Source organism: Mastomys coucha, unplaced genomic scaffold (assembly GCF_008632895.1).
Source record: "Mastomys coucha isolate ucsf_1 unplaced genomic scaffold, UCSF_Mcou_1 pScaffold7, whole genome shotgun sequence".
In the NCBI taxonomy this organism is placed as follows: domain Eukaryota; kingdom Metazoa; phylum Chordata; class Mammalia; order Rodentia; family Muridae; genus Mastomys; species Mastomys coucha.
In genome coordinates, this window is record NW_022196913.1 from 33,516,254 (window position 1) to 33,527,110 (window position 10,857).

Sequence of the window (10,857 nt, forward strand, 5' to 3'; positions counted from 1 at the left end):
TTCCCTTTAGTCATACAATCCTTTCTTCTTGTTGTCCATTTTGCTCAAATGTTCAGAGCTTGTCTCACTTGGAAGAAAAAGAATCGGAAATGTGGTTCTTACCTGCTCATAGAATCGGTTATGTGCAACATAAAACTTGGAGTCAAAAGACTCTTCGGTGACTAGCACTTGTTGTCTTTCGCCAATCTGTGGAGAGAAGAAAAGACAAGGATAAAGCAGTAAGAATCCGAAAATAAATAGCAGCCCATATATTCCTGGACCATAGCTGCTGCTTCATGAATTTAAAGTAGACTACAGATGGTCAGTTGTTTAACAGACAACACTGTGCATAACTCATTCAAATTTCTTGAAAAACATTAACTACTCAGGAATGTAAAATAATCCTAGCATAAGCCCTTATAACTCAATCAGATTCCTTTCTTCCACATAAGACACAACGAAAGCTTCTAAAGTGCACCAAAATCCAAATAGCACTTTGTTTCTTGCAACAAACTTGCACAACAAGCTGGAACAAGCTGCTTCTAATCCAAATGCAGGAAAATATTTTGGCAATATGGGAGAATAGTAATAAACATTAATTTGAGTTATAAGGGATATAACACTAAAGAAAACGCATCCAACACTGGTCACTAGGGGCTGCAGAGACAACCATGATGAAGCATGCACACAGCTTCTCCAGAAGGCCCAGGCTTAAGTTTGGTACCCGTACTGGATGCCTTACAACTGCCTATACCTTCAGTTCCTAAGGATCCCCTTCTGTCTTCAGAGGTACCTGAACTCACTTATGTGCACAACCACCACCCCACATTAATTTTAAAACCATGTACATATTTAGAAAACAAAACTAGTTCTTAGGCCTTCACACTTCAGTGTTATACTTGTTCTGTACGATTCTGAAATTATGACTAATTTGCATAAGTATTTACTTATTATGTATTTTTTTCTCTGTTATAGGCAGGTGTCTCATTGTTTTAGCTACAAGTCCATGTTGTTGTAACTTTTTAACGAGCAAATGTGAAATTATGAAATTTTAATGGATGGAACTGGAAAACATTATACTGAGTGAGGTAACCAATATCAGACCCAGAAAGACAGATGTCACACGTACTACTCTAAGTGGATCTTTAGATGTGTGTGTTTAATAGGGAATATCTGTAGAGGTCAGAAAAATCAGAGAGGCATTGATAAGGAGTCAGGAGAAGGACCATAAGGTAGAACACAGATAATATGAAGAAGAAAAGGGAAATAAAAGGGAGTGAGGCTTAGATGGAGAGAGGATGGGAGGGTAGGGCAAAGAAGGGGTGGATGACAATACTAAAGATGCTGGAAGAAGCCATATTTATTTATAAGCTTCATCTGCATTCAATACACAAGGGTAATATTCCTTCCTGTGCTGGATAGGTTTTTTTTTTTGGCAACTTGGCAGAAGCTAGAATCACGTGGGAAGAAGTAACCTCAACTGAGAAAATGCCCCCACCAGACTCGTTTGCAGAAAAGTCTGTGGGGCATTTTCTTGATTAATGATTGGTGTACATAGGCCTATGTTACTGTATGGGTAGTGCCACCCCTCGACTGGTGATTCTGGGTGTATAAGAAGCAGGCTGAGCAAACCATGGGGAGCAAGCCAGTAAGCAGTATTCCTCCAAGGCTTCTGCATCGGCTTCTTCCTGCAGCTTAAGGCCTTGAGTTACTGCCCTGACTAGCATGGATGATGTACTTACAAGTTGTACAATGAAATAAACCTTTTCCTCCTCAGGCTGTTTCTAGGCATGGTCTTTTATAACAGCAGTAAAAACCCTAAGACACTCCTAGAAGCCACAGGTTGCTAAACAAAAAGCTCAGTCCAGGTGTGGGATTCCTCCCCTTGAGAGATGTCCTGGGGACTTCCAAAACAATACAGGCCAGTACCGTTGTTCTTGGTTGTCCAACTTGATTCTGATGGTAAAACTCTATTGTTAAATGACATACTTTGGTCACAGGACCAGGTTAGTATCTTTATAATCATAGTGCAGCTCTCAGATCTCATCAGGTACGTTTGTTTGTGCTGTAAGTAGTGGTTAACAAATAGAGAATTAGTGTAAATCAAGTGCTCAGCCCAGGCTCATGGCACAATACGGAAGGGATGGGAAGACTGTAAGAGCCAGAGGTAAGGGAGGATGGGCGCAAAACAGTGTCACTGGAAGCTGACCTCATGAACTCAAAGCACAAGACCACTACAAGATCAAGCTGGTTAACATCCTCGGGTGGAGGAGGGAGGGGCTCATAAGTTTCCATCTCTGAGGAGCTACTGACAGCTGATTTTCCTTGGGGCGGAGGAAGGAGAATCCATTTTCAAGGAGAGTCCATTTTCTTTAAGAGTAGTGTAGTCCCCAAGGGCTGGAGAGACAGTTCGGCTGTTAAGAGCACTGGCTGCTCTTCCAGAGGTTCTGAGTATAATTCCCCAAGTTCAGCCATGTGGTGTCTCACAACCAAGTAGAATGGGACCCAATGCCTTCTTCTGGCATGTAGATGTACATGCATACAGAGCACTAACATACACGAAGAAGATGAATCCTACAAAAACATACTCCGGTATGGCCGAATACCCATGAATATGTGGGCAGCATAAAGTGGGTAGTTTAAAAAGAAAGAGAATACAAAGCTGGGAAAGGTAGGGAGGATCTCTGCAGAGTTAGGGCAAGAAATGTGTGTAGGGGGTAGGATTAAACTATATAAAATTCTTAAAGAATTAATAAAAATATATTTTAACAAGCAACCGATGGATCTGTTAGGTCTGTATTTCCAAATTTATGCAATCATTTTTAATAACCATAGGGCTAAATCAGCCAAACAGTGGAGAAAGAAAAGTGACTGCCCCCTCCCAATTGTCCTTTTCAAGTTTACTACACTGTGAAATGGATCCTTTAAAGGATCAGTCACTCAAAAAACAAAACAAAACCCAACATTGTCAAAAACGTCTGCTCTATCAAACCAGCTGTTGCTGCTTGGTAAATACATACCCCATACTGGCAGGATGAATTTTTTTTTTTTTTTTAAAAGAAAGTCCTATGCTCATTTGTGGGGACTTGTCACTGTGTTCAGGCGCTTATCATTTAGGAACCATAAACACAGCTGCACTGCAAAGACCACCTAACAATTAAAAAAAAAGCAACAGAGTAAACTCCCCATTACCCCTTACATTGCCAATACCTAAGTACACCCCAATGTGCCATCTAGCTTACCACCCTATTCAAAATGTAGTCTCCTTAGCTAAAGGCTGTCAGCTCTCTGATGACGTTAAAAAAAAGAAAAGAAAACAAAAACCAAAAACCAAAAACCTAAAAAACAGACAAACAAAAATCCCCACTGATCTCAGTCTCAAAAAGCAATGCACATTCCCATAACACATCTCTTTAAAAACAATCCAAACAGACCCTAGGGAAGTTCTCCCAATCTCTATGATGAGCTTCCAAAGTTCCATTTATCAAAAAAGACCGGTAAATAGTAGGTTTCCTGGGTGCTTACTCTTCGGGAGAAAGCTGGGATGTTTGCACAGCACTCACAGTGTGAGTGGCTTATGATGTAGGATGAGTACCCGTCAATGGTTCTTAAGGCAATCTGAGATTCTACTTCAGCTAGTGTTGATGCTGTGAGAACACGGTAGGTGTGTGCTGCTTGCTGTTTCTCTGGGCTGTTCTAGTTCATGTGGAGATATAAACGGTGACGGGAAAAACAAACAAACAAACCTTTGCACTCTACAGTAGGCAGCTGGGACTTTAATGAGTCAGGGAACTATTTATGGTGAGCCTTTAGCTGTCATTTGCCAAAAAGGCTTAGAACTGTAGTTGAAGATGGACAGGGACAGATACCTTTCTCAGCTATGGACCTTGGGTCCTGGTGGAGCTCTTCCAATTCCCAGAGGAAACCAGGCAAAAGAGAGAAGAAAAGGCAGGCGTTACCAGCCCTGCTACAACCCGTCCCCACCGGTAAGTTACTGTAAGAAGAATAGGCTCCTGTTTGTGGTTTCTATGGATGGAGACTTGGATTGGCTAGCAATCACGACCATGAGGAGAATTGGCTGCTTCAAGTCTTCTTAGATGTTGAGGAAGGCATTTCCAAGAATCACTTGGCTTGGGGAGCAATAAAGACCTGACGGATTTGCCAAATGTAAGCCTTACGTCTTTTATATTTTTTAAATTAACATTTTAATGCTGGGCATGGAATTCAGGGCCTAGCACAGCTCTGGTATGTACTCTGCCACTGAGTTATACCCCAGTCATCAAACCTCATTTTAGAGGAAACATTTATTTTTTATGTTTTCTAAAAGTGATTCCCCACTCCCCCCTCCATTAGAGACTCATCCATCAAGGTTTCCAGGGGGCAGCATGGCGGGCCTTATCATGAGTGCTTCTGGAGTGAGTGAGAAGGCCCCACCCCAGAGATAAAAAGAGGGCATCTGGCAGAAGGGCCAAGCCACAAGCCTCCATAGGTGGGCATATCAGACCATCCATCCTTCCTAGCTACTTTGCTCGAAGCAGGGCTTATCCATGAGAAGAGACCAGAGCTTATCTTACAGAATGATAGAGCATGCCCTGGGCCATAGCCAGCACCAGGCCACAAGTCTCCTCATCTGACATCGTGCTGAGATTTGGCCTTCTGTATCTATCACCCTTCAGTGACAGAACTCTGCCAAAGGTTGGAGACACCCACAGGAATGCAAGGTCATGTCATTCTGTAAAGTGACCAAACAAAATTCTGGGCTGGGAAACATGGTTTTCACAAATCTTCCAGTGGCAGCACAATACCATAGTCAGCAAAAAAAGTTAAGCTGCCACTGGCAAGTCTACAAAATGTTCTACAGGAGGATTCAGAGCAACCTTGAGATTCTAGGATAGGAAGAAAGGCATGGTGGGCCACAGAATGTGATCTAGCAGCACCCAAGGGAGATGGAAAAAAAAAAAACCCTCAAACTCCAAATTCCATATCACCTAACCTCAATACACACTGAATGCTACATATGCAGGCAGGAGAGCAGAGCAAGCCACAGGGTGTCTGCCAGCAGATTATCTCTGAGATGAAGGAGGCCTGACTATGCCTAGACCTTCACTTCTCCATGGGGAAGCTGGCAGAATGGAAGGAAAAACAATACTTAGGAACTTGGGGATCTGGTTCCCAGAGCCTACATCAAGTGGCTAACAACCACCTGCAACTATAGTTCTTGGGAATCTGATGCCCCTTCTAGACTCATCAGGAACACGTGTACACACACACACACACACACACACACAAAATAAATCTTAAACAAAAGACTTTTCATACCAAAGTTGTCTATGTTTATCATTATTATTATTATTATTATTATTATTATTATTATTATATTTATTTATTTTTAGGAACTGACATGAATGCAAGGCCTCATGGGAATCTGGCAAAAGAAGCTGTATAATGGAGGCTGTTCCTTTTTTCACAGTAAGCATATATGGAGAGCGCTCTGAAAGCGACAACCATTGGTCTTCTGCGTTTAAACTAACAACCTTTAATGGGTGCCAAAGGGCACTCACAAGTTTCTCAAAAGGCTACCCATGACCCAATGTCTAATGAAAATTTTAACTAAACCTCCCCTTTTTAAAGAAAAAACTCTCAGAAAGATGCCTCTTGTCTTTTTGTTTTGTAAGTAAGCAACTTTACAGTCAGTTAAAGAAAATATTTATTTATTTAATGTGTAGCTCCCTTGGAGTTGAAGAGTTTTGCTCAGTTTCCCTTTACAAAGTTTTGATCTTCAGCACATCTGCCAAGAAAACACTGATTCTGACTTGGAAGCAAGGGACAATGTGACTTCTGTGCTTGTTTCTTAATTCAGCTCTCAGGGCTTTCCAGGGCGGCTCCAGTCTTGGTATCCACTAAGTATCCTTTGTCATTTACTCATCAAATGTCAGCAGAGAAAGCGATTTTTCCCAGGACGTACAAAACTTCATTCAACCCATCTTAACCTATCTTTGAAAGGTCACTCTGTAAAAGATGAGTTATAAGATATCCTGTAAAACCATCTGCTTAATAGACTGGGTGACCGGATGAGATAAGGACAGGTGTGCAGACATTCTCACAAGACACTGAGTGAAGGTGCACCCCTCCCCCCAGCCACCTCCACTGCCCAAGGGCTGCTAGGAAGCACAGTCTTGCCTGAGACATCAGTGTGGTTCAGTGGTCCAGGCCTTGGAAAGATGAAGCGAGAGAATCTATCTCAGCATTCTCAATCGCCCCGCCCCACCCATCTGGTTCCCATCATTCCTGCAAGTACAACAGAAAACAGAAACTAAAGCCAGTCTTTCCACAGACAGGAAAAATTCTGAACCTGGAGGGTGCTTAGCAGTGTTAAACTTGAGAGAGGGATCCAGGGTCTCCTAAGACAGGGTGACTTGCATGACATCAGCGGCCATGAGAAAGAGGCCTCTGGACCCAGCCAACTCTTATGCCTCTTGTTCATCTAACTGGTAACTGAAGCTGACCACTCACAGCTTCAGGGACCTTATCCTGCAGTGTCTAACTTCTGAGGCTGGAAACACTATCGAGGACAAACAGAAAAGAATACTTTTCAACTTCAGTTCCTGTGCAGTCCTTCAGCCTGTTACATCATCAGAGGTTGTCCCTGGCATCAAATCTCAGCTTCAGATTTCCTGAGTGCTAAAGTTGAGAGGGAGATCAGTTCTAACCTCACGGTTGGGGAACATGCATGAACACGCAGTACATTAAGAAAGCAATGCTTTCCCACAGAATCTGGCTGCTGACTGCATGCTCAGTCAGAACCACTGTATTTCCTCCATTTCTTCTCAAACAATACCCTGCAATACTATACTGAAAACTTTGGCGAGAAAAACTGAAAATAACTGTTAGAAGAAAGGCAGCTGTTACTCACACTTAAGACTAAATTGGGGTATCTGGGTGAATGCCTTTAATTCAGTAAGAGAAGGGACTCTATAACCCCGCTTTGTCTTAGAAAGGCAAATGGGGTTTCTAAACTCATGTGAGGCTTTATCTGTACTCAGCATGGGAAGTGTTTACTTACTTTTTTTTTTCCTCTCTCTTTTTTATCATTGTGTTATACTTAGGAGATCCAAAAAGTAGATTTGGAAAATAATGCTTTTTTCTATGTTGGGCTTGGAGACAGCCTCCTAAGATTCTAGTACTTGGGTGGCTGAGGCCGGAGGCTCATCAGAGGTTTGAAGCCATGTGGCAACACAGAGTTCCAGGCTAGCTCAGGTTACAGTGTGGGACTCTGTCTCAAAAACAAAACAAAGTTAGCTTTTTCTATCCAAACTTGTTTCCAAAAAAGAAGGAAGATTAAGCTATACACACTTTTAGTCATTCACACCACAGTCCTGTTCAACTTGAATTTTATCTCTGTTTGCCCTGCAAAATATTATAACACGCTACTACTGTGGCTAATTTTTCTTTTTCACTGTAGATAATAAAATACAATTTTTCTACCTGACTACCTTCTGAATGCATGACTCTGGAAAATGTCAAATGTCTTTCATTAGCTCCAGTCAAATTAAGTTTGGATTTTTTTTCTTTCCCCTAAGCTGCCTGGAACATGTTAAACACAAGGCTGTGACCTTAAACTGTGGAATAATATTTCTAGTGTCTGTGCAGAGAAACCTGCCCTTCCACACACCTTTAGACTAATTACTGTAGTGTGCTGTTGCCAGTGAACCACTGTAATTACGCCGGGAGAAAAGCGCGGTCTTGTTCCCTGCTAATGAAAATGATAACCTTTCCATTTTGACTCATCACTCACAACAGGCAGAGCGTGCGACGCTGGATCTCCAGGTACCACTCTCTTCCTGACTGTTCATGCACATGTCTGTGTTCTTGTGTGCCAGGCACTGGAATTAAAGACCCAGGCACAGGTATACTAACGACAGCCAACAGTGATAATAGCAATAGCTCTGAATTTTAGCACCAATCTCACTGTACAGCTCTGTCTATCCTGTAGTGAAGGAGGGATGCAGCACAGGAATGTGTGTCAGAAAAGGTGAGGCTGCAGAAAACAAGCAGTGTGCCTCAGACCAGCAGGCACAAAGCTAGCTCGAAGCTGCCTGAGCTCCTTGAGGACTCATAAGAGACGGTGAGCATTTATATTTAAGGGGATGTGTGTCTAATTACTTAACAATGATAAAAATGTTTTAGTGTTTCAAAAGGACATTTTTCTCCACGTAGAAAAACGTTGTTTAGCTATGCTTATTAACAGGGCTAATTTTATTCATGAGGGATAAAACACTCCTTTGAAGCAGAAAGTCTGTGCTTTTTAAAGTCATCTATATTTGCATACAGATTAAATGCTATGAGGACTGTATCTCTTACTTCTTCCTTTCACTTAGAAATTACCTAAATAGGAAGAAATTCTGAAAATCAGGTCCTCCCAAAATGACACAGTCACAGAAACTAGACTCCAGACAGCTCAGGCTGATTGAAGCCACGGTGCTAGGAGTCCTGGACCCTTTCCCTGCAATGGCTGGCTCGGTTTTTTTTTTTTTTTTTTTTTTTGAGTCCCGTGACCATCGCAGCCACAAAGGCAAATCCTGGTAGGTTCTTCCCAGCGGGAGGCCAAACCTCTTTCCAGACCTGTTTCACCTAGGACAGAGCCAAAAGCAGCAGTGCCCAGCTGTTTGACGTGACCATCTGAGACCACTCCACAGTAAGCCTACACCTAGCCTGACAACACCTGGAAGTCAAAGACTTTACAGGCATAACTATCTGCTTGGTACTGGAGAACAGCTACAGTGTACTTATGTATAATAATAAATAAATCTTTAAAAAAGAGAGAGAATGAATAAATGAATGCTCAGCTTTCTTTCTTGCCTTGCACTCAAAGGCACAGGTATGCTAGGTCTTATTTTTGAAGGGCTCCTGAACAGGCCATATTCTTGGAAGACACTTGTGGAAGTTTGTTTTGTTGACACAATGAACTGAGATAAAGTAAACCAAAGAAAGAAATAAGGGCAAATATGCATTTGAGAGAGATGGAGCTTGTGGAACCTGGTAATCTATAGTCACTACCTGTCAATGTGCTCCAAGTACCCAAGATTAATCCAGAGTCCTCATTTCAAAGAGATGACAGCGAGATCATCACATGGTCAGTAGTGCAGGGCTCAGGAGGAATGCAGTGGACTTGGGTGCTGGAGGGAAGGAAGGGTAGGCAAGGTTGTTGGTATACTGGACATTTTCCAGGTGTGGTCTAGGGAAGCTGCTTTTCAAATCCTCAATCAGAGAAGCTAAGCTGGCTGACTAGCATGGAGTTTTCCAAGTTGGGATTCACAGCGGCATAGATGAAAGAGAAGAATAAATAAATCATTTAGCTGAGACCCAGAAGAAAACCAAGGCCCTTAGAGAATGTGACTTAGTCAAAGTCATAAGGCTCAGAATATTTAATCCATTAAGTTAAGCATGGGTTTGCTCCTGAAGCATGGGTTGCTAGTCAAGTGGTAAATTGAACGGTTACCCTCAACAGCCTCTGTTCAATATAATAACTCTAGTTACATAATGCCACCAACCATGGCACAGGCAACAAATCCAAACTGAACGGTGCTGTAAGTAAAGTGCCCACTGGTTCAAAACACACAAAAAAACTCAACATGAGGCTGTGGTTATGGCTCAGTTGGTAGAGTGCTTGCCTCCCATGCACGAGGTTCAGAGTTCTAGCCCCAGCACCATCTAAAGGGAGTGTGTTAGCACATGCTTGTAATCCCAGAACTTGGAACATGAAGGCAGGAGGATCAAAAGTTTGAGGTCATGTTTGGCTATAGGAGAGTGATGCTAGTCTGTATAACTGAGCCCTTTACTTAAAACAAAAAGTTAGTATGAATAAAATCATGTAAAATTCTGCACTGGTTTTTAGACTGTTTTCTTGTTAAAACACCACTTTTGGTAAACTGACCTAAATCATATATAAGATTAAGTCTAAGTGTACCAGTTTCTTTTAAAAAGTGGTACTGGGGATCCTCCTTCAGATCTATCTGGATAAGTCTAGTTCTCATCCCTACCAAGGAAGCGTCTCTGCAATGGAGGGAAAATCATTATGGAAAACCACACTAATCAGTATGTATAGTTGTGGAGGCTAGTCCCAACCAATATCAATAGCACAACTTCCACACCTAAGATTCAGGATCATTAGAGAAGAGAGGACAGCAAGATTATAGGAGCCAGAAAAGGGAGTTTTCTGAGAGACTCTGTTCCCTAGAAGTGTCATAAACTTCTAGGAGTCTCATCAATATGACTGCCTAAACATGAGCTGAACAGGGACTGAATGGTTAGCCCTCAAAACATATGCACACAAGCAACATTATATATATATTAAAGCAGGTTATATGAATTTAGGAACACACACACACACACACACACACACACACACACACACTGCAGGGGGAGCAAACACATTTTTAAAAATATGGCTAGCAGGAAATTAAAAAAAAAAAATCTGAGGTTTACCCTGAGTTTCTCCCGCACATGGTTGCTCTAGAACACTGATGCTGTCAGAGAATCTCACAGGTCACACCACCCCCTGTACTATTTAGAAGACGACCATGCTAGTGATTTTTCAAAAGATGTTGCTGTTAAAAACTCACCACAAATACTCTTAATTGTGGTGCTCATATAAGTCTAATGCTTCAGTCTTAGGGAAGAAGGCCGGTGTATCTGCAAATCATAAAGTCAGGCTCAATTGTTGTTTGGGCCATTTAATTATTCTTGCTTCTCCCCAACCCCTTCCAAATTACAGCTTCCTTAACATTTTAGGGTGTAATCAACTTGAGTTTTACACAGTGATTTCAGGGATCCTGGGGCCAGGAGAAAGATGATCCAAACTGTCACCTTTTTTTTTTT

At 42.0% G+C, this 10,857-nt stretch overlaps 1 protein-coding gene across 2 annotated transcripts in view; it reads right to left on the reverse strand.

Moving 5' to 3' along the window:
• The window catches only part of Cdkal1 (CDK5 regulatory subunit associated protein 1 like 1), a 555,277-nt gene that overhangs the window by 32,362 nt on the left and 512,058 nt on the right, over positions 1-10,857 (reverse strand). For both annotated transcript variants that reach the window (XM_031358356.1, XM_031358355.1), the window contains exon 14: positions 103-186. In XM_031358356.1, the coding sequence (XP_031214216.1) occupies positions 103-186 (84 nt within the window). The remainder of the gene's footprint in view (positions 1-102; positions 187-10,857) is intronic.